Raw genomic sequence first — 25050 nt, forward strand, 5'->3', positions numbered from 1 at the left:
ATTGAGAATAAAAAGTTAACATTTGGTGAGGAAGCCCCTGTGAGAATAAAAGATGCATCAAGTCAGGTTTCAGTTCAAATCCAGACCTGCAACCAACAAGAATCATAAAAAAGAACAAATTAGTAAACAGTAATAAGATGTCTGACAGAGTTTAGTTTGTGTGAAAAGATACCATTCATTAATAATTTTAATCAAAAAAATAGTAAATTTCTATGGTTTAACTATTTTAGAGGACAGTTGTACCACTAGTACCACGGTGGTGTGGTATTAAAATCTGTCAAACGTTTGGACATGGGGGCCTGCAGGCTCCACCTACTTTTCTTGAGACTGATTGGTCAGTTGGAGCTCATTGTTACAGAGCATGTTGTTTGGACCCTTTAACCTTGTTTCCTTGAGTGGTGTTTTGAGCGTTTCCATTATCCCTTGTGCTATCCTAGGCACTTTAACATTGGGAGTTGGGTCATCTAGACCCACTAGACAGTGCTCTGAACCTTTTTTCTTCAATGATTTGTGATCTTCACTGGTGTCCATGGATTACATGAAATCTTTCCACCTTTATCCACCTTTGTCATGGTAGGGAGAACACGTCAATGGAAGGGTGGGGTCATCTAAGATAGCACAAGGGTTAAGTCTGTCCGAATCAAACCATTTTTGGTCTCCTGTTGGTTGTAGGTCTATAGAAAAATGGAACAGACCAGTTGGGTGGAGATACTGTTTAAACCCGTTGATTGGCTGAAGGTCATTAGGACAAAACAAAGCTCAGAGAAAACGGCTGTATTCCTTTTCGCGTCCACAACCTTCTCTCAAACAGAATGAAATGTTTTTTATCTATGAAGAACCAAAAACAAAGTGGAAAAAATGAGCTACTGGTTGACCTCTATTGCTGTTGTTAGCTGCACCCCCCATGCGCTGTGGCGGTCCAACTACTAGTGGAAACAATCAACTGAATTGCCTGGACCATTCTATAATGGGCCGGGGATTTCTGTTTTGAGGATGTAAGAGACTTTTTTTAGGTCTTAAACTTTTGATTTGATTTGAAATGGTTTATTTCAAGCAATCAAATAAGTATAATACACAAAAACAATCCAATCATCAGTTATACATTCATACAATGACGTATCAAACTCAGGATATTTAGACATATTAATAATCAGCTGATGAAGAACCCATTTCAGTTCAACTGTTGTTTTGATTGAATTGTCTGCTCAAAATGTTTGGCCTCTTGTTCCTGTTTCTTATTTTTCATATTGAAGCTCTACTTAGAACTTTGTCAAAATCAAGCAGTAAAAAAGGGGAAAGGTCTGCAATTTCTTATCTGGTCTGAAGATTTTGATCAGGAGTGTTTATACAGCATCGTCCTGCATAGACATCAATTCTGTTTCCTTTGACCTCTGTATCTGTACTCAGCTGCCTTCACTCGTCTTTGCTGTGTTGATACATTCTGACATTGAACAAAACACAAGGAAACTGGTCTTCACCAACTTTTTAATTTGCTTAAAATTGTAATTTGCTAAAAGAAAAGCAAAATAAACTACCAGAAAAAAAAGACCAGTTGACTTAAATGTGAAGTTTTTTACAAAAAACTTTCAGAAGAGTGCAGAGATCATCCAGCAGCATTGTGAGTGGCTGGTTCTGTCTCTGAAGCGACAGAGCTGAAGTACTTGATGGAGTTTTCAGAACTGGTGTGAAACTGATCAAACCAAACAAGCAGAGAGAAAAAAAGCAGGAATCTGTCAAGGTTAAAAGGCATCTTCATGTTGGAATTCAACATTTTCTTTTGGCACAGATGAAGGGTCTGCGCGCCCCGCACCTCACATCGTCCCAGCATCTTCTCTCTGTAGTGGTTGGAATGAAAAATGGTCATAAACTTTGGTTTACTGTGATAAATTACCATTTTTAGGGTATTTGAAATACAATTGGTCATGGTTAAACTCCTGCACAGCTGTATTGTTATTGATGCTGTCATCAGTTAGGTGATATATATATATAAAAAGTCCTCATTTACTTTTAGCACTCATTATCAAGCACTTCTGGTTGCCAAAGTAATTGTTGGGCTCATTGGGACACCAGTTGGTGTACTGGTCGTTGCTTCCATCACTCCAAAACCAAATACCATTCTGCAAACAGAAATGTTTCAGTCATAAGTGGTAAAAACACCCATAAAATCCAAGCATGTTAAGTATGTTAATACAGTCTGAGCATCAGAGCCTCCGATCCAAGTTGGTTTGTAGCGTCCTTGTTTCTGCTTTATCAGCGACAGGAGCTCGGTGTTCTCGAAGCGGTTCTTAACCGAGGCCAGGTTGCCCCCAATGGACCGGCAGAAACTCTACATGACAGATTACAGCAAAGATAAGTAAAAAATCAACCATTTTGAGGATTTAATCAAATCAATAAACCCATCTTACCTCGGCTTCAGCCCAAGTCATGGTGCTTGGAAAATAACTGAAGTGGCGACCGCCGAATGAAGTCCACGAAGCATGGTATAATAGTCGTTTCTTTTCCAACACCACCTTATCTTTAAAGGAAGTATTGCAAAGTTATAGAAAGCATAAGATTTAGAAAAGTTAAATAATTTGTATATCAATGAATTTTTTTTATGACGATTTAACATGATGAAAGATTTTTGGCACAAACGCCTCCAAAACAGCAATAATCACTGAGGAACTAGTTCCTTTGATCTCATTCATGATTTTATCCTTTTGACATGTTAAAAAACATTTCTGCCGTTCGGTACTTGCAGAACGCCTTAACTTCTGCTCATGTCTCAAAAACTCTTTAACCCCTTCATGCATGGAAGTTACTATGGTGTACAGCCTTGATAGAACATATATGAAATATACAATATTAAGCCAAAAGAAAATGATCAGTTTAGAAATAGTAGTTCAGAGACGATGGAATGCCAGATCCTGGAATGACTGATGCTGAGTTCATGACTGTTACTTTTGTTACACTGTTCTCCATTCAGAGACATTGTTTCTAACCATGTATAAGTCAACCTTTAGAGACAGAGGAACAACTATTACAGCACAATACCATATTTTGATCCATCTACAATTATACCTACAAATGACCATAAAATTGATGTTTTTTTACTGTACAAAATTCATGAAGTACATTTAAGTGGACAGGTAAATATATCTTGTAGAATTTAAAGATGTAGCTATTTTTTTCTAAAAAAGATTATTCTGTATTCCCAAAAATAAATAAAACCTAATTTCATTATGATGGTATTATAAGTCATGCATGTGAGGGTTAAAGTGTCTTGAAGGGTTTAATAAAAGCCACCACTGACCTTCAGCTGATTTAGAGGAAGCGGCCTCAGGAGCTGGAAAGAGTCAACAGATTTCAGTGAGTTTGTTTATACACATTTGGAGCATTAAGAGAAATACTAACCATCAGCTCTGGTCTGAGCTACGGCGGCACAAACAAGGACAAGCACAGCCAACTTCATCATCGCCATCATCAAGGAGTCGAGGTGTTGGTTGGTTCCAATCCCAGAGGCTCTGTCTCTCTAGGTCCAACCTGCTGCTTAGCTCTGAAGGAAGCCTGGCTGGTTTATACAGCTCCTTATCTCCTTATCTCCTCATCGTCGACTCACTGAGGAACTACTAAAAAGCAAACAGAAGAAGATAAGAGGCTGATTCAGACTTATCATCCTCAGGTCTGACCACAGAAGCATCATACGGGTAGAAAGTGTGTTTCCTCATTTTCAAGAAACAGTTGAAGCAAACTCTAACTGAAATGGTATCATGGCGATATTGAACAGGAGGTTGTCAGCCGAGATAACTGAATAGAACAAAAAAGATGGTCTGTGGTGTTTCATCAACTTTTACAACTCTATGAGAACAATAAACCAATATATATGCAATAATATGTATAGGCTTTAGCTTCATTGTTGACCATAACTCTTCAACCATTTATGAAATACATGTTGGATTTAGGTTAAGCACGTAAATGGTTAAAGAAGTACGGTAGTGAAAATAGCGTGTGTTATTTTGCCTTTGCCAGTGACATTTATGACGGTCTACTTAAACACCAATACAGCACATAACGCCGGATTTACACTAGTTACTGTCCCTCACGTTGCATGGGGATTCCATCTCATGACCATCAGTTAGTTTATATTGCCTCTATTACATCTCTGGTCTGCCCCGTGGCTTATGAAGGAGTGGTTTGTCCTGGCACCCCTGGGTTGAGTAGTTTGTCCCACCCTGAGTCCTTGAAAAATGCATGTTTTGTAACATAAATTATGTTAAGTTTTTGTGCTTATAAAATTTAACATTTGTCATCCATAGTTTGCTCATCGTAAACCCAAATAGTGCAATGAGCTCAAAAGTTTTATAATCACAGAACTCAAAAGTAACAAACAAGTCGAGTCAGCTTAAAACTTACAAGCTGATTCAACTTTGACCACAGTTATATCTTCATTGGACTAAAACATTTTGAGTAAATGAAACCTTGGTGTCAAAACTTATGAGTAAAGAGACGTGATGACATCATAACGTCCATGAACGTGAACTCAGCCACAGAAGTCTTCAAGATGTACTGTACTGAATAATTACAGACCTATCTCTAATCTGCCATTTTTAGGAAAGGTCCTTGAAAAAGTTGTCTACCAACAGCTCACTGATTTTCTCTTATTAAACAATTCATTTGATGTTTTCCAGTCAGGTTTTAGACCCCATCATAGCACAGAAACTGCTATTATCAAGGTAACCAACGACATCCGCCTGAACACTGATGATGGCAAAGTCTCTTGTCTTAATCCTGCTAGACCTGAGCGCTGCCTTTGATACTGTTGATCATGGGATCCTTTTGCACAGACTCCAAGACTGGGTTGGCATCTCTGGATCTGCCCTAAGTTGGCTCAAGTCTTATCTAGAAGACAGGAAATATTTTGTTGAAATTGGGAGTTGTGTCTCAGACTACATGGCCTTGACTTGTGGTGTGCCCTAGGGATCGATCCTGGGACCCCTTCTGTTCAACCTCTACATGCTGCCACTAGGGCAGTTAATTCGCAGTAATAACATATCTTATCACAACTATGCAGATGATAATCAGATCTATGTGTCACTGACAACAGGTGAATATGGGCCGGTGGATTCACTCAGCCACTGCCTCCAACAGATCAGTGCGTGGATGCAGAACAACTTTCCCCAGCTAAACTCAAACAAGACCGAAGTTATTATTTTTGGCCCACAGAAACAAAGAGAAAGTCTCAGCAGCTACCTTCATTCTCTGTGTCTTAAACCCACAAATCAAGTCAGAAATCTAGGTCTATCTATGATAAACAGGTGAGGTATAACTGCATGGCATAATCAACATTATGCATTAGCATAGCTAAAATAAGGGACTGACTTGGGTCGGTTTATATTAATCACTGAGCGTTTCTAATTCAGTGAATGTCTGTAAATGTTTACTTCACTGGAGAAAAAAATTTCAACGTTGATCCCAATGCATTTGTAGATATGATGTAATGTCATCTTATGTTTAGTGTATTTTTTTAAATAACAGTACAATTTAAAGATAATTTAAAAGAGTAGATGAACTGAACTGTGCAAGACAAGGGTGAAGTCATTTGAAATATGTATATGTCTCTGTGCAGCAAGAGCAGACTGCTGTTGTCAAACCTACTCCTGTCCTGCACTGGCTTCCAAAATACAAACGTGAGGAGGACCCACAGTTCTTCAAAGTTTGGAATGTAAGTACTTTATGATGCATAATGGTTTATTCGCTGAATAGTACCAGTGACAGTACTGGTCAATACTCCAGCTGTGTAGGCAAGATAACTTAACCAGAAAGTCATTCCAAAGCAATGTTGTGTGGCAGAGTACATAGTCTCCAAAAATGTTGCACTTCAGCTCATCTGTGCTCCTACACCTGGCTGTGGATCCTGCCTCTGGCTCGTCTCACGCCCCCAGCCGTCCCCTATTTCATCTGGATGAAGCAGATCTGCTGGACTTTAAATATGTAGTTGTTAAGATAGAACATTTTGTTCTTCTCTATGAGTTCTGGTACATCGCCTGTCCGTCCTGGGGGAGGATCCCTCCTTAATGTGGACACTTAAAATCTCTTTAATTGTCTTAAAATGTCATTCAATTTCAGGTTGTAGTTTTTGCATAAAGTTTTCTTCCCTCAAACGATCAATTCACTCTCTCTAATACTACACTGTTTTTTTTTCCTTTGCAAATTAAAGAGTCACCAAAGCCAGACATCAGCAGCACCTCTGTTGGCATTCTGACTGTCAACGACTACAATACAAGTTCAGTGCATCTCTGTCCGCTCAGTACAGCAATTGTGGTGGAAGATGAGCTTGTGGTAGGCGACATTCCCAAATGGGTAATTTTTTGAGTGCCAATGTTTGTGGGAAAGGGCAGCCAAAGAAAAAGTTTTATGTGGGAAAAGTGTAAAAAAAAAAAAGGCTGATACTCAATTTTTGCTTTTCTTGAAATGCAGAATGCTTTTTTTTAATAAAGTTGTATAAGGAAATGGTGTAAAAAAAGATTGGTGCACATTTGTTTGTTTTAAAGACTGATGTATTTTTTTTAATGGCTGATGCACTTTTTTTTACCCAAATTGTGCAGTGTTATACATTTTCTAGTACTACAAGTTGTTCAAATGTACTTGTGCAAGGTGGTTTAAAAATAAACTTGCAATTGCAATTCTGCCTCAGTTTTTCTTTTGTAAGAATGGCCCTGACTAAGAAGGATAAATAAGACTTAGTTTAGACTTCAAAAGATAAATTTTAAGTTGAGATATATTAAAGTTTTTTAGTTTATTAACTAATGTATTAAGGTTCAACACAATCAAAATATGCTAGTTCAGTAAAGTAAGAATCTTTAAGTTAATTAAATAAAAATTTATAGTTTACAGTTAATTAAATTGTGTTATTCTATTGAACTCAAACTTTTTTTAGTTCAAAGTAACGTATACTTTTTAAGTAAGTTAACTTAAAATTTATTATGTAATCGGTGTCCTCAAAAATTTTGAGTTCACTGAACTCATTCTGGTTTACAGTGTTTGTCCATTATGAACACAATGTTCGAGCAAAGGTGTCGCATCAATACACGTGGCATCAGAACACCATAGGCAGGAGGTCAATGAACGACACTGTAGTAGTTTCAGGCGACCTTCGGCCTTGTGTCTTAGACACTTGGGTAAAGAGAGGGGTAGAGCTGTCCACCGTTCACTACCTGGTGGTAAGTTGGATTCGCTGGCAGGGTTGAAGGCCGGAAAGACTTAGGAGGCACAAACGCACTGTGAGGGTCTGCTAGGAACCTCTTGCTGAGCCCTTCGTTTGGGAAGTCTTCTTTGGTCGCAGGGTCTCTGGTGCCTGTCGCGGCGGTAACCCCCGAATCCGCTGGTGGACACAGGGAGTAAAGGATCCCTTCAAGCTAAAGAAAGAGTCCTACTAGGCCTGGCTGGCTTGTGGGACTCCAGAGGCAGCCGACATCTACCGGCATTCTAAGCGAGCTGAGGCACGGACTGTTGCGGAGGCAACAGCTTAGTCCTGGGAGGAGTTCGATGAGGCCATGGAGAAGGTCTCGAAGAGATTCTGGCAAAACATCTGGCGCCTCAGAAACCTGTTCTCTACAGGCACTGTTTTCAGTGCAGGTGGGGAGCTGTTGAGTTCGACTGGGGACATTGTCGGGCAGTGGAAGGAATACTTCAAAGATCTCCTCAATCCCCCTGACATGAATTCTTTTGAGGAAGCAGAGAATGAGGACTTTGGAGTGAGGCTGTCTTTCACCCAAGCTGAAGTCACTGAGGTAGTCAATGAGCTCCTCAGTGGCAAGGCTACGGGAGTGGACAAAGTCCACCCCGAATACCTCAAGTCTCTGGATGCTGTGGGAGTGTTAGCTGACACATCTCTCCAGCATCTCATGGCAGTCGGGAACTGTACCACAGGACCGGCAGACAGGGGTTGTGGTTCCCCATGACCGGAGGGTGTTTTCAACTACTGGGGAATTACACTTCTCAGCCTCCCTGGGAAAGTCCTTAACAGGATCCTAGAGAGGAGAGTCCGTCCACTAGTCAAACCTCAGATTCAGGAACAACAGTACGGTTTCCGCCCCGGTCAGTGGACCACCTCTAGACCCTATTTAGGATGCTGGAGGATTCATGCGAGTTGGAGAAGGCGTTTGATCGTGTCCCCAGTGGTATCTTGTGGAGGAAGCTCTGGGAGCATAGGGTCCGGGGAGCGTTTGTGAGGGCTGTCTGGCCTCTGTATTCAAGGATTCAAGGAGTGTTTTTTGCCATTTTCAGTAAACAGAGCAGTTTCACAGAATTGGAATTTGCAGCGGTACTAATGTGCAACATAAAACACGTAAGAATAGAAAAAATGAACAACAGTAAGCAAAATTAAAAAATGACACAATGGTCAGAACAATATATAGAATAAGTAGTGCAAACAGTGAAAACTGAGGATGATCAAGGTGCAGGTAGTGGACTGGTGACTGACTGGGCATATAAGTGAGAGTTTAGCACTTCCTCTCCTGTAACCGAAACGTGGTGGGGGAGAGGTGGTTCGGAGGGGTCATGCTGACCTCAGTAGGAGTGCTGGGGGAGGAACGTGGCTCCAAAGTTACTGAGCTAACCTGTGCAGTGAGGGGGGTGGAGGAGGGGAGTGGTACTTCAAACCTGGCATAAAAGGTGTTAAGCCTCTCAGCCAGTTGCAGGTCGTCAGCAGCATGTTGGGCTCTGGGCTTGGAGTTGGTGATTTGCCTAAGACCTCTCCAAACAGAGGTGACGTCAGTATCCAAGATTTGCCCTTCCAGGCGTTTATTGTGCTCGTCTGTTCCATCTCTTTTGAGAACTGGTACTTAGCACCCTTACAGCTCTTTTTTGTCTCTGGCTCTGTAGGCTGCTATTTTCTCCTTCCTCAACTGTCTCGGTCTGAGTGTGAATCAGGGTTTGTTATAAATACATCCCAGTCCATTGTGTCCAGACACGTGCAAAGCTCCTTCACAGCCTCCCTGGGCCACATCATAGGCTACGTTCACACTGCAGGGCTTAATGCTCAATTCGGATTTTTTGAAAAAATCTGATTTGTTTGCTAGACCGTTCACATTTCCAAGTAAATCCGAACTTTTGTGATCTCCAGTGTGACCGTGACACGACCCAAACGAGACCCGCATGCGTAGAAGCCAGAAGAATACTCAACGGTGAACGACGTCACTTGTTTGCGGAGCAAACGTTAACAATGGATGTCAACAACAGTTTTGTCAAAAGCGGAGCTCTTTTTGTAATATTAAATTTATTTTCACGAAGGAGCAGCACAATTACAATCTTCTCATTTTAAGAAAGCAATGGAGTCGGGATCGTCTGTACCCACTGTAGTGGAAAAGAAATGTGCATGTGTTGGGGCCGCGCGCCCCGTGTGTGTGTGTGCAAGCGCGTGCCGCGATAGAGAATAGGGGGGGTGGGCAGTGTGGGCGCACATTCATGTTGTGTGTTACGGAGGACAGTAATAAAAGAAGGTTTCCCCCAGATTAAATGCTATGGACTCTTTATTAACCCGTTCTGGAGAATCTAAGGATCAGAAAAGGGAGGAGGAGGAGGATCGCCTCGGGTCCCCTGCGCTTCTGAGCACGGTCGGAAAGGGGAGAAAGAAAAAAAAGTCATCGCGGGAAAGGTTCAACACCACGCTCTGCCATTTATCTGGAAATTTTTTCAAAAACCGCCCAGTTGCGATAAGAGCCCTGGAGTTTGGCCTGAAAAGAGCGATCACCCCAAATATTAATCCAATCGGGGATCTCGCTTCCCTTCCACTGACTGGTCTCAGCAGCATCGTCCACCATGGTTGATGTTTACGTTCTCGTTCCCGCCTACTTCAACGCAAAATGATGACGTTTGTTGCGTGTCGATGACGTACGGTTCGGAATCAAGTCGCCTGGCCGGTCAGACGGCGGTCGCAATTGAAAAGAACGGCTACAATTCGGAATCAGGACGGCAAACCCACGGGGCCTGGGTCGCAATTGAAAAGATCGGATCTGTGTCATTCAGACTGTCATGAAAAGATCGGAATTGGGCCGCTTAGGGGCAAAAAATTCGGAATTGGGTCGTTTCAGCCTGCAGTGTGAACGTAGCCTTAGAAGTCCTCACTGTAGGTTTAGAGAGCTTCAGCTTTTGCCTGTATCCGGGGATATGGTGAATCAGGGCATGGTCCAAGAAGCCCAAAGCCGCGCGGGCCACAGCTCTTTAAGCACCACTGTCTGTTGTAGCAGTGATGTAGCAGTGATTCCCAGACACAAACTGTTTGTATCTGGGAAGCTCCTGGCTCAGATTCCATTCATGAAAATCCCCAAGGATAATAATCAAAGAGTCCGAGAAGGTTCGTTCCACACAGAGAATCTGCTCCGCGAGCGCGCTCTGGGCCTCGTGCACGTCTGCCCACGGCGGGATGTAAACAGCGGCCAGAATGAATGAAGCAACTCACGCGGGGAGTTAGTATGGTTTGCAGTTCATGAAGAAATATTCCACCGCAGGAGAACAGTGCATTGAGATCACAGTCACATCCGAACACCAGGCGTTATTGATGTAAAAACAGACACCTGCGCCTCTTGCCTTTCCTCCGGAGAAGTCCCGTTGTCTGTCCGCGCAGAGTAGCTGGAAACCCTCCAAATAAAGCGCGCAGTCTGGGATCTGCTTGTTGAGCCACGTCTCCGTGAAGCACAGGGCACAAGAGGAAGAAAAGTCTCAGTTCTGACGCATCAGCAGTGACAGTTCATCCATCTTGTTGCCGAGTCAGCAAACGTTGGAGAGGAAGATTCTAGGTAAGGGCGAACATGAGCCGCGTCTCCGGAGGTGTACAAGGACTCCCGAGCATTTCCCTCTCCGCCGGCGTCTCATTCTTGCTTTTAAAAATTTGACTAAATCTGCCGCAGCCGCCAAAAAAAACGGCAGTAAGTCTGACAGTCAACGTTCTGATGGTTAGAAGCTCTTCACTGGTGTAAGAGCACACTGACAAAAACAAACATAACACAGAGCACACTAGCACCAGGGCAACCATCCTCTGCGCCATCTTGGTTGAATTCCTGAATGACGGGACCAAGATCTTGCATAGCTGGCAGTAAGTCAGACCTATTCCAGTTGCACAGTGGACTTCAGCAGTGCTGCCCTTTATCACCGGTTGTGTTCAAAGTTTTATGGACAGAATTTTTAGGTCCAGCTACGGACTGGAGGGGACCTGAGTTGGGGACCACAGGATTTCCTCTATGCTCTTTGCAGATGATGTTGTCCTGTTGGCTTCATTGAGCCGGGACCACCAGCGTACATTGGGGCAGTTTGCAGCGGAGTTCGAAGCGGCTGGAATGAGGGTCAGCACCGCTAGATCTTAGGCCATGGTTGTCGACTATAAAAAGGTAGTTTTTTTATGTAGTAAACCTGCATGCTTGGTATGTCATCATCTCTCTGTGGATGTCCTTACCCCAGTGGGAGGAGTTTAAATGTCTTGGGGTCTTGCTTAAGAGGGAGGGAAGACCGGAGAATGAGTTTGACAGGCGGATCGGAGCAGCATTCGTTGTTATGCGGTCACTGTACTGGTCTGTTGTGGCAAGGAAAGCTGAGCCAGAAAGCAAAGCTCTGAATTTACCGGTCAGTCTTCTTTTCAATACTCTGCTATGGTCATGAGCTCTGGGTCATGACCGAAAGAACTAGGTCCCAAATACAAGCGGCTGAAATGAACTTATTCCGTAGGGTGGCAGGGGAGACAGGGTGAGAAGTTTGGTCACTTGTGGAAAGCTCAGAGTGGAACCGCTTCTCCTCCACATCGAGGGGAGCCAGTTGAGGGGACTCAGGTATCTATGTCTCTCGGCCTGCCTGGAAACGCCTCGAGGTCCCCCCAGAGCAGCTGGAGGAAGTGGCCGGGAAGAGGGAAGCCTGGGCGCCTTTGCTTGGACTGCTGCCCCGGCGACCCGGTCCTTGATAAGTAGAGGAAGATGGATGGATTGACGGATGATTAATGAACCTTCTACTATATTATTTTGTGCCAACACAACAGAGATGCATCACAGACAGACCAGTGGAAATCAGCCTTAACCTTGTGCTATCCTATGGGATCCAGATGACCCGATCCTTACATTGACATGTTATCCCTAGCATAAACACAGGTGGATAAAGGTGAAGAGGATTTCATGTAATCCATGACAACCAGTGAAGATCACAAATCATAGAAGAAAAAAGGTTTAGCGCACTGTCTAGTGCAGGGGTGTCAAACATACGGCCCAAGGGCTGTATCCGGCCCGCCAGGTGGTTTAGTCCGGCCCACACACGAAGTGTAAAAATCATAAGGATGTTTAAAAAAGTAAGCAAGTTTCTAGTCCATTCCTGTGGCGAGTTATGATTTTTTAAAGAAATAACCGAAATACGCAATTCCGCCACTAGGAGGAGCAAAGGAAAATCTTAACAGGTGTAACAAAATAACTCTGCATGTGCCAAAAACGAAACCTAACAGCTCTGTGTCTGGGTAGGCAGTAGTTTGGTTCCCTGTGAGCTTAATCACTGAAGGATGATCAGTAGTGACACTCTAATGACCAAAATGTTGTCAAAAAGAAAAAAAAAGTTGAAGTGAAGTCCTGAGCTTTCCAGGAAAATGGAAAGCGTTTTATTTGTTCACAGAGCTGAATGTAAACCTGCATGCTTGGTATGTCATCAACAGGTTCTCCAAGAATACAACATTCAGCACCACTATGAGACTCACCACAAAGAAAAGTTTCACCATTTGCAGTTAAGAAATGTTTTTTTTAGCAATTATTAGCTGGACAGATAAATAACCGTCTGCATTTACTACAGTGGGATGTTTGCAAGTTTAATTCAGTTTAATTTTTCATTGATTTGCATATTTATATTCTAGGCAGGTGTTTCATTTTTTCTGTAGCCCCTCTTGAGTTTATTATCGGGATTGCGTCAGATGTAAAAAATTCAGTCTGTGAATATTGAATAAACAAATTTTTTTTAAGTGAAATGCATTTTATTTGAGATCCATTGGACTCTGTGAATGAGTGTGTAATTATAACTGATTAGGCTACTGTGTTGGTTGAGGCATTTTTTCCAACTCAGTAAAAAAAAAAAAAACGCTGTTTTTTGCTTTTATGTTAGTGGTCCGGCCCACTTGGGATCAGACGCCTTGAATGTGGCCCCCAAACCAAAATGAGTTTGACACCCCTGGTCTAGATGAGCCCACGCCCAACGTTAAAGTGTCTAGGATAGCACAAGGGCTACAGGTTAACTTAATCATATGATCTACTTCAAAAGCTCATCTGAACTCTGGACGGGACAAGAAAAGCAAACAGCTCCACCTGTAGGGCAGACTCTGTTTGTTTTCAGGCAAGCCCTTGTGTGCTTAAGTGAAAGGTGCACATGCAAACAGACTCACCTGAGAATCAAAGAGACAAACCATTGGTATAATAGAAGGAGTGGAAATCTAATTCTATAAGTAACAAAAGTCTCATCAAGAAAATGATCTAAATTGTCTTTTCAACTACAGGGCAGTCAGAGTTCGAACTTTTAGGCCTGACTTAGAGGAGGACCTGGTCCAAAATTAAGCCTAGTGGACGTACTAAAAGGTTGTTCGCGTGGGGCAAAATCAACTTTGGACATGAGCTGGCTCCAATCATTCACCTTAAAGAGTGGCTTAAGGCCGTGTCACACAGCTACTAGGAACAATTTGCTCATTTTCCAGGTATGAAATTTCAAAATACCTGCATGATTTACGTAATTCATAAGTGTTTCTTGTGTTTGTCATTCATCAATGTGGACAGATGTCCGTCGAGGGTTTTGGCCGATGGTCTTTACATGAATTCAGTTTTAAGCTTTTTGGTCGTTTAAGAATTAAGTAGTTCAGGCATATTTAAAATAATTTATGCACAATTATTACTTGAATCTTATGCAAAATCCTGTGCAAACACAAATTTGTGGCTTTACAGAACCATTAAACGTATATCGAACAGACTCTTCACACGTACCATCGATGTATAACTTTTGTATCGCGTCGACGGTGCACAAATCACGTTAAAGTTACGTAATTGTCACACGAATCACTAATAGAATTGCAGATAAACTGCACAATTGTCATACATTGTTTATGTTCTTCATTAGTTTACGTGTTCTTTGCGTGGTTTACTCGTAGTTCGTGCGTGGTTTCAACGTGGTTCATTCGTGATACATCTGTGAAATGTTCACGTCAAGACCACAACTCTTCTCACTTTTTCCACGGATTTTGTTAGCAGACATCCTGGAAACGTTCTGAGAAGGACAGATGCAGTTTGGCGTCCAACAGAAATTCAATAAATACTCATTGCTTCTAACTGTGTTAAAATCCATAACTAAATATAGTTTTCTTTTTCAACACAATCTGGACAAGTGAAAATCTAGAGTTGCTCTAATTTAGTTGATTCCTTTGGTCATAAAAGGTTGGAGTAAAGTGTGAAAAAGAAGGCTTCTGCGGGTCGTTCAACAGGATTTGCAACCTTATTAACTAAAGGTTAAAATAGCTCAGTTAATAAGAATTAGAAACACAAATAAACGATATTTATCACTATGTGACATGTGACAGCTACATGAGGCTGCTGTTTGTGGATTTCAGTTCCGCCTTTGACACCATCCTTCCTCACAGACTTGTTTCCAAACTAGAGGCCCTCGGACTCCCCACCTCCACATGCCTCTGGATTTTGGACTTCTTGACAGCCCGCCCCCAGAGGGTTAAAGTAGGATCCCACATGTCGACAGCTCTCACCCTCATTACCGGCCCCCCACAGGGCTGTGTGCTGAGGCCCCTGTTCTACACCCTCTACACACAGGACTGCACCTCCACCCACTCCAGCAATACCATCATTAAGTTTGCTGATGACACCACAGTAATGGGCTGGTTTATTTTGTGTTATGTGGAAAACCTGGAGCGCTAAAGCCTATGAAACGTTTTGCTCTCTTTAATGTTGATCCTCTGCCTGTTGGCTGGGTTGCAGCTTTTTCTGTGTCATGGCGACACATTAACGCCCAGGGCGTTAAGTAAGGGTAACCTCCAGATTTGTCCGGGCAGTCACTGACTGATGTCAACAAATCGACTGGTCTCCATTTTAATTTAGCTTTCTTGAGAAATGCGACTGTCGCCTCCCAATTATAAATGCTAAATAGCGAACACCTGCTGAATTTCCTGAAAAAATTGCATTTAGGTCGCCACGCAGCATTGTGGGATATTTGACCATCATCTTAGCAGCAGCCAGTTTCTCTGAAGCAGAAACCATTTTCTTTTAGTTCTTCATTAAATATAAAAACCACTGATGACAGTGATGACAGATGCTGATAAGCAGAAACTCTTTCACACTTCTGTGCCACTCGGAGCCAGCAGTGACTCAACATTATCATAAAGAACACATTCGTGTGAGCTTTAAACACCAGCTTGTTCAGTTAAAGATGTAAGCACAGACCTCCTTCCATTTATGGAAAGTATTTTGACCTAACTCAAGAAGGAGCTGAAGCTGTAAATGATGCAGAATTCGCCTCTAGTTCACTAAGATGTTCAGAACTTAACAATCCCATATTAGACTGACGTGGTCACACCTGAGGTTGGAATAAACTGAATTGTTTTAATAGGATATTTAAAGAGAGAACAATTAACAACAATGATCTTATTTCAACTAAATATAGACAGCGTAAAAACATGTAAAAGAACATTTACCAAATTGTGATTCCCCCCATAAAATACAATCACTTCAAGGAGGTGGAGTTTGGGTCTGACTTAGGGTCAGCACCTTATTTAGAAATGTTTTCTTGATGTGTTTGTTACGGTTCTACAGTTGAGGGAGGGGTCCTCACTTTCATTGGTAACACGTAATTGAATTAAGTTTATTTTACCTGATCTCTTATGTCTATCCAACTCAATTCAGTATGTTGATCTAACTTAATCTATTTTGTTTATGCAAATTAATATTTATCCAATTTTTCTGATATTTAATTCAGGACCACACATTGTAACTAAGCACAAGGCGGTCACCCCCCCCCCCCCCCCCCACACACACACACACTCATGGTGCAGAAACAAATAAACATACTAGGATAAAATTATTGTTTCAATTCAATTGTTTACAATTTTTTTCGTTGGAACAAATTAACACAAATTCACACAATGTACAAAGTTAACTTCTTCCTCAAAACTATTATGATTAGAAGTTGATGCGAAAATATTCCTGATCAATACTCCTGGTAGCAGCAAGAGTCTCTGGATTCTGCAGTCATTGATGCACAGGGCGCCCTGTCCAAGAGTGCCCTGAGCATTATGATGTAATTGAATGAAAGTAAAATAACTATGTCTGATAACTACATGATATTTAAAGTTGATTGTGTCAGAAACGATCTTGAGGACCAACCAAAAATGCCAGACCCAGGGATGCAAGAACTAGATATTTATTTGGTGAGGAGACTGAGGAGCTGGAACTTGTAGTACGCAGAGTAGAAACCAGAGGGCACAGCAAGTGACAGGAGCAGCCAGCTGACTGTGAGGCGAGGAAGGCGAAAAACTCTGTCTCTTAGAGGGAACCAGGGAGGGGAGTGTAAACCTTGAATGAGGAAGTCTTTTACAAACCGGTGCCTGGGATGACAGGATCTTGGGGAGGATCCGATTTGGATTTGCAGCTTTGTGGAGGAGAGCACAGAGCTTGACAACCTGAGGCGTTCACACAGACAGGAAAAGCGATCAATAGCTTGAACTCGTGAACAGAGATCATTAATGTGGCTGGTAGTCAGGCAGAATGGCTATATGTTCCGGCGTTGACTGAAGCTGCGTGGCAGTCATAAATACTGAGGCGCACAGGTGGGGAGAATCAGACCTGACGAGCAGCAGTTGCGAGGGCGGGGCGGCAGGGGCCATGACAGTACCTACTCAACGACTGGCACTCGACAGTTGTGCAGGTTGGTCAGGATGGTCACTATGAAACTGGCTAATCAGAGTCCTCAGGACCATAACCCTCCCAAGCTACCAGGTCCTGCAAGCCTCGTCCAGGGCGGCGAAAACGGAGGAGGCGTCTAACTGTATAAACAGGACCCCTATCAATGTACCGAGCTGGCGATGGAGCGTCGGCAGGAGGGACAAGAGGGCCGGTGTTGACAGGCTTCACCATGGAAGTCTGGAAGTTGGGGTGTATAGGGGGAGTCCGGTAGACGCAGGCGAACAGCAACTGGATTGACCACTTTGGAGATGGGAAAGGGACCAACAAACCGCGGAGCCAGTTTCCTGTTCTCAACACGAAGAGGCAGATTGGTAGACAGCCAAACCCTTTGACTGACTTGATAGGAGGGAGCAGGAATCCTTCGTTAGTTTCCTGTTTTTTCGTGTGTGTAGAGCTGCTCAAAGACTAGCAGTCGGAGGTTGAAGTGGAAAACAAGAGTCAGACGCTGAAGGACGCTCAGAAATAAATAAATATCTTCCTGACAGCATTTTATATCGATACTAATATCGCCAAAAGACTATAGCAATATTTTGTTGAATCAATTTTTTCCTACCCCACTAATTTCCACATGGGTATCTTTCTTACCCTGTGTCCGTCCGTTCGATGCTCTTCATACTTTGTCTGGACAGCTCTGGTGTCTCACCAGTAACCTTTAAGGTAGATCCCTTTCCATGTTTTTTACTAGCATCTCTTCTGACGACATTAAATGATAATGATAAATGACGTATGTTTTACAGTTACAGTCCTGTTCACCCAAACACACACACATTCACACACTGATGACAGAAGATGCCGTGCAAGGCCTGAACATTCTAATGAACAAACGATGACATAAACTGACATCAAACATGCTTTGCAAACCGTCTTCTGGGTCACTAAGAACATCTACTTTTGCACTGCAAATATTTCACCGTTAATTCAGTAGGGGTGTAACGGTAGACATAGTTGTTCTAAACCGTTTCAGTATGGAAATTTCGATTCTGATCACTTATGTACCGTTTTGTTTTTTCTTTTTTTTGGTTTGATTTCCCCCCTCAAATGTATTAACTTTCCACTGAGGCGGAACTAATGTTAACCACGAGTTTCCGCAGAGATGCTCAACGGTGTCTGCGCACGTTCAGGGTGTGTTGCTCAGTTTGCCGGAACAGTAATAAAAAAGAACGGAGAGTGGTTCTATTAATGACCCGCTATGGAGGCTCTGAGGATCCGAATGGGGAAGTGAACCCCGAAGGAAGATCCGCTTTCGGCCCTGGAGAGGATCTCCCCGGCCTGCGCCTCATCACAGTTCAGTTTCAACAGCTATGAGGAGACGAAGGTGACAGCGAGGCCAGAGATTGGCCTCAAACCCCCCCACCCCCCCATCTCCTTAAAATCTCCTGTGTGGGGAGAAAACTTTGGCTTTGTTGTCAGCATCCATAAAGGGGAAAGACTGTGTGTCGACATTGTTACACAAAGATGCCACAGTAACACATCTAACCTGTTAACAAACTTAAAATGGCATCACCGACTGTAACAATCAAGTATACAAGAAAAAAAAATGTTCAAGTTAAAATCTTTTTTTTTTTCAGTCCAGTGTATCCAAAGTTTTTGGTTCATGGCAGCTAATAGTTTTTCTTATTTTCTAAAGCAGATCACCTGCATAGGTCAATTTTATTTATTGTTATATAAAACCAATAAATGCATTTTGTAAGAATTTCTTGTCTCCCTTTTTGTGCTGAAGAAATACAGACAACGTACTGAACAGAGCCCCATAAAATTCTGAACCGAACCAAAATGAGATTTTAGTGTACTGTTACACCCTTATAATTAGTTCTATTGAGTTTGTAATTATTACTCTGTTGTTAAACTCATTAATGAAGAAAATCAGTTAGAAATAAAAAGACTCAACAGTCTCTGGATAGTAAATGCATACGTTACTGCCCCCTGGTGTCAGGAGCTAAACATTACACCTGATCTGACTTTTTACAGGACCTTAAAACAGTACTGCTTAGGGCTTTACAGGCATAAAACTTAAGTGGAATTATATAATACCCACAATGCCCCAAACCCTTTCAAAGATAATCAATAAAATAAGAATAAAACCTAAAAAATAGATAAAACTGAAGTGGAAATCTGAATGTTGCTGATGTGAGGCTGATATTTTGGGGATCTGTCACCGCCAGTGACCGACCCACTCATGATCAAAGAGGATGTCACCACCTGATCAAGCATCAAGCAGCCAGACATGACCAGTGTCTGCATCCTTGAGGCTCTCAGACTGTTCTGCAGGTAAGATCCAAAATAACTGAATAAAGCCTCAATGTAAGTTTTAGAGGCCTGCAGCAGAGGACATCAAGGTCCATGAGGCCTCGTACTGTAAAATTATACCAAATGAATGTGACGTCCCAGGACCATAAAAACCTTCATAAACCAATCAAAAAACTTCAGGGAACCAATTTAAAATTGGTGAAATGTGTTCCTGCCCCCGGTCCTCATCAGCACACGTGGGGCTGAATTCTACAGAAGGTGAAGGTTTGAAATCCTCTTTGTAGGAAGACACGAGAGCAGGGAGTCTCAATATTCTACTAGAAAGAAAGCATCCAGTAGCACCTCCATGCTAGCAAGAAAGAGGAACGGGCAATGTTTGAAAGATGATGCAGTCCTGTTTTTGTGGGGTATAATTCATCTCAGAGTCAAAAATAAACTCTGGTGTCTTGAATTGATTGTGAAGGTCCCAAAATGCAGGGACTTTTTGCTGCAGGGTTTTTTTGCCACACTGTTCCATTCTACGCCACACCAGATGGGTTTTCCTTCAGCCATACTCGTGTCATGTCCACCCAATCCGTCCCTGAGGGGGGTTGTCGGGGCTACACTTCATGTTCCATGTCCCTGAGGATGGTCGCCCTTCATCCCCCTTGGCCATGTTTCCTGCCCCTGGGGAGAGTCATTGGGACTCCTCCTCTTCGTGCCTGTTCCTGAGGAAAGGTGTTCTCTGATGCTCCTCACATCTGTCTGGCTCGTTATTGTTTTGTTCCTCCAGGTCCCCTCCTCTCAGATGTACCGGGCATCTGGGATCTGCCCTTTTGGGGAGGAGTACTGTAAGGATTCTGTGATTTTGTTTGGTTTTTCAGTTTTTGTTATTTTCTGAGTTGCCCTGTCAGTCACACCAATTCCAGGTTTCAGTTAATTGCCTTCACCTTATACAAGCGTCTCAGTTTTCAGGTCATCTGCTCTGCTTTGTCACTCTGTTGTTGCTCTCTGGGTTTTGTCATGGTTCACTTTCAGTCACCAAGCCTGGTCTCCTGCATTTTGGGTTCTGCACCACCAGTTCCTGACACCAGGTTTCTCACACTCTGAAGAGTTTATTTTTAGTTTTAATAAAATGTTCTCTGCCATCCATGACTCAATGTCTAAAAAAATACAGTTTAAAAGTGCATTAACTGAGTCTTCCTCCTCAGGAGACACAGCAATGTAAAGTTGTGTGTCATCAGCATAACTATGTAAACAAACCACATCCTTTTTGATGACACCCTCAAGTGGCAGCAGAAATAGATTAAAAACTGGTGAGCCTAAAATTTATCCTTGGATAACCCCACTGTGGATTTTATGGATTTCTGAAGTAATATCTTTGAGAGAGCAATACAACCAGTTCAGAACAGAACCACAGAGGCCCATATTTCTCAGCCTGTTTTAGAAAAAATGTTATGATCTTGTCATGTTGGAAAGAGGAGGAAGCTGCCTGATGTAAAACAAGCAAATCATGTAAAGGAAGGTGGTGAAATCCAGACATTAGTATGGGTGGTGGTCAATCCTGTCCAAAGGTAAAGGTAATCAAGGGTTGATCAGGCTGTAAGAAGAAGTAGAATTACTAACTTTTCAGATGCCAACTTAGTAACTTCTGACCAGGTGTGGTCTCAATAGCACTAGGCGTTAGTTGGACTGGCAGGTAAGTGCTGGTAAAAACCAGTCATTAATAGAGCCAGGGCAGGTGGAAGTGGGTTTCAGGAGCCCCCCACCATTAATCCAGTTCACCTGTGGAGATGAACATGAAAAACAGCAGAAAAGGTCAGAGGATAGCACCACTCCAAATCGTCCCAGCATCGTCTGTCTGTTTATTGTGATGAATTACCTTTTCTAGATTTAATTTTTAGGGTATTTGACATACAATGGGTCATGCTTAAAATCTTGCAGAGATGTATTAATATAGATTCTGCCATCAGTTATAAAAAGTTCTCATTTACTTGTGTAACTCATTTGCAAACACTTCTGTTGGCCATTGTGATTGTTGGGCTCATTGGGACACCAGTTGGTGTACTGGTAGTTGCTCCCATCACTCCAAAACCAAACACCATTCTGCAAACAGAAATGTTTTGGTCATAAATGGTAAAAACAACCAGAGAATCCAAGTATGTTAAGTATGTTAATACCGTTGGAGCATCAGAGCCTGCGATCCAAGTTGGTTTATAGAGGCCTTGTTTCTGCTTTATCAGCGATAGGAGCTCGATGTTCTCGCAGTTGTTTCTAACCGAGGCCAGGTTGGCCCCAATGGAGCCAGTTGAGGTGGCTCGGCCATCTAGTCTTGAAGCCTCCTGGACGCCTCGCTGGGGTGATATTCCATGCATGTCCCACTGGGCAGAGGCCCCGGGGAAGACCCAGGACACGCTGGAGAGACTACGTCTCTTGGCTGGCCTCGGGGTCCCCCCAGAGGAGCTGGAGGAAGTGGCTGGGGTGAGGGAAGTCTGGGCATCTCTGCTTAGACTGCTGCCCCCGCGACCCGGCCCTTGATAAGTGGAGGAAGATGGGCGGATAGATGATTAATTAACCTTCTATTATTTGTGTCAACACAACAGAGATGCACCACAGATGGATCAGTTTAAATCAGTCTAAGAGTTAACTTATTCATACAATCCCCTTCAGAAGCTCATCTGAAATCCGGATGGGACCACAAAAGCAAACAGTTCCACCTGTTAGGCCAGGCTCTCTGTTTGCTTGCAAGTGAGCCCCAGTGTGCTTTAATTCAATTCAATTCAATTTTATTTGAAGTGAATTATTTATTTTTTATTTTCCCTTACAGCATTACTCTATTATAAAAAAAATGCAAAATAAAAAAATAAAAAAGTAAAACAATGGTTAAATTGATTGACTTTTAATGATATTACTTCACTGCTCCAAAAATTGATAAATTGATTCAAAAATCTTTCCTAATGTAGCATAATTTTGCACATGTTTTTAACTTTTGATACTTTATTTTGCTATGAAAATCTCTGAAACAGTGTTGTCTACTTTACTGATATAGTATTATTTTCGAATCATATGAATGACTTTTATAAGTAACATGATCTGCATATATTTTATATATATTTTATATACTTGATCTGCATTTACCATGTTGTTATAAATAGTTATTTTTACATTACAATTAAGTAATTCATGTTTGTCATGTGCTTTATTGATATTTCAAGATTCTTAATTCTGTCTGATAAAAGCTAGGAACCGGATAATGATAAATCAAATGGTTATAGTATAACAGGGTGGGATTATATAAGTTTGCTTCCTTCCACTCCCTTTCAAGCAATATTTATTAATATGTATAATTATCCTAAGTTTGATTAGTTACTGTATGAATGTATAACTGATGATTATATTGCTTTTGTGTATTATTTCTAATTAATTGCTTGAAATAAACCATTTCAAATCAAATCAAATTTGTGTAGCCCAGATTCACAGTCGTCTCAATGGGCTTCATATCCGTAATTGAAAAAGTAAAACATAAAATCAAAAGGATCATGAGTACATAGAATTCAATAAGAAAATACTAAATTGAACTAATAAACTGGCTAAACTAAAGTGCCATCCCTGCCCTTACACCCTCCTTTGCGGTAAGGAAAAACTCCTAAAAAAAAGGGATTACAGAAAAGAAGAAGAAGAAACCTCGGGGGTGTCCATACTCAAATTTGTGGCTTTCCAGGACCGCTTCATGTGTATCTAACAGACTCTCCACACGTGTACCACCGATGCATAACTTTTATATCACGTATACGGCACACATCAAATTTTAATTACCCTAATTTGAATGCATGAATTTGCACGAATCACTGCTGGATGTGCATATAAAAGGCACATTATTCACGCACAACTGTTCCCCATGACTAATGATAGCCTACACTGTAAATTATTAAAATAAATGCAAGTATCTCAAAGCTTGTTAGACATTTAAGATAGTTTAGCAGATTTGAAATGGTTTTAACTTCTCTTTGCTCAACACTTTCCAAAGCTTTCTTAAAATCAGCAGTCACTTTTTTTTTGTCTCAATAAGAGCTACGATCTAAAAATGAGGAAATTATTATTGAAATGAGTCTAAATCCTTCTGCTCCATATCCTTGACAATAGAAAAACCTGATTTAAGACTAAGAATAACTTAGGCCTGGTAGTGGAAGAAGAGTTTAGCCCTAAAACTCTCCAAGAGGGAACCTTCTCTTATATCTTGGTGGCCGTTAAGGAGCCAACGCAGCAAATGCACAGCAGTTGGTTCCTGGAACCAGCAGTACACACTGGTCTGAAGAACACTGAGACATGGGGGGGGGGTATTTTAAAAGCAATTAGACAGTTAAGAGGGAGCAACCGCTTCCAATGACTTGAATGTAAAACCAAGAATTTTAATAGAAATCCAATATTCAACTGGCAGCCAGTTCAATGGGACCAGGATGGGGTTAAACACTCAAACTTCTAAGCACCACAGATGAAACCAGCTACTGTATTCTGAACCAACTGCAGCCTCGCCACTGAAACTTTAGGCAACCCAGCACACAAGTAGCTGCAATCATTGAGCCAGAACAAAATTTGGCTTTGACTCAAGAGATTTGATCTTAGATAAAAACATTGCAGCTGAAAAAAGGTTACGGCATTTAATTGGAGGTCCATTATCAAGACTCATTCAGAGATATGTGGGTACTGACTCTTCAAATGGGGCAAGAGCAGGCAGTGCCAATATTGGTTAGGTCCATAAAACATAAAGACATTGTTTTTTAAACAGACATGTACATCTATGTTCTGAGAATAAGTTCTAGAAACCATTTGCTAAAAAATACTTTTTCGCTCCTCCAGGAGGGTCATTGGCTGTGGACTGATGGCACGGCTTTCCGTTACACCAACTGGAACGCACATTAACCACGGACGCAGTTGGAACTGCCTGCGAATGAATTGTTCCGGTGAGTGCATGGTCCTTTAAAATATTGGAGATACAAGTTAGCGGCTTCAGTGGGTCCAGTATTGCATCAAAAGTGAGAAAAGTTTTTAAAAGGTTATCAGAAACAGACCTGTTCTTGTCTCTTAAGGGGGGAGATGCTGGGACGACATGACATGTAGTACACTTCTACCGTACGTCTGCGCCAAGAACAGATGAAGACCACTGTCACAAAGGCCAGACAAACGCTGGTGGAGCTTTGCTGCTGCTTGAGTTAAGGCCTCTTATTTCTTTAAAAATAAAGCTTTGCTTTAGTTTCTAGAAAGCAGCCTACAGAAGAAAGAAAGCAACACATCGGATGAAGCTGGATGGTCCATTGTGTCTGAAAGAGCCAGTGGAGAAAGACTGAAAGCTAAACTTTACCTGCACATCTGCTCTTCTATTCTGTACTTTCATTTAATTACACTTTGGACGCATGAAACAAACTGCCTCATGATTGTTCACGTTCGGTCATCTGGATTGAGGGACATCAACAGCAAGGATGTGATCCAAGGAGAGAGAGCAGTTGGAAGTGGATCTCGTCGACGTGTTGGAAGATTTGGACTTTAAGTAAATGTGACATTTCTGAGGCAAAGGGAAGAATGAATCAGAGGCGTGGTGTAGCAGATGACTTTTACCCACCAGCTGCTGATCAATATTTTAAAAACAGTTGTTGAAAATGAAGTTTCTACAAAAATCCGTAGAGCAAATCGTCAGGTACACAACTCTCAAAAGGTCAGGGATGTTATTTCCATGAGTGATTTTCCATTTTGCATTGAATATTCATGAAATTCGTTTTCTCGGATTTTTCTAATAATGAACGAGAAGAAACACCCTTTTCCATTATCCCTTGTGCTATCTTAAATGACCCCCCCCCCTTCCATTGAGGTGTTGTCCCTACCATGA

General features: G+C 42.0%; 1 protein-coding gene across 1 annotated transcript; it reads right to left on the reverse strand.

Annotated features, from left to right (window-relative positions):
* Positions 1–1468: 1468 nt before the first annotated feature.
* On the reverse strand, positions 1469–21993 carry LOC101174137 (ladderlectin-like). Its single transcript, XM_004079556.4, has 9 exons — positions 21350–21993; positions 21164–21275; positions 20796–20954; positions 3394–3608; positions 3293–3325; positions 2406–2515; positions 2192–2326; positions 2006–2117; positions 1469–1835 (listed from the first exon to the last, which is right to left on the reverse strand). Exons 4-9 carry the CDS (start codon positions 3461–3463, stop codon positions 1765–1767), a joined length of 531 nt encoding a protein of 176 aa, XP_004079604.1. The 5' UTR covers positions 3464–3608; positions 20796–20954; positions 21164–21275; positions 21350–21993; the 3' UTR covers positions 1469–1764.
* Between the last annotated feature and the right edge of the window lie 3057 nt (positions 21994–25050).

This window comes from Oryzias latipes, chromosome 18, assembly GCF_002234675.1.
Source record: "Oryzias latipes chromosome 18, ASM223467v1".
In the NCBI taxonomy this organism is placed as follows: Eukaryota; Metazoa; Chordata; class Actinopteri; order Beloniformes; family Adrianichthyidae; genus Oryzias; species Oryzias latipes.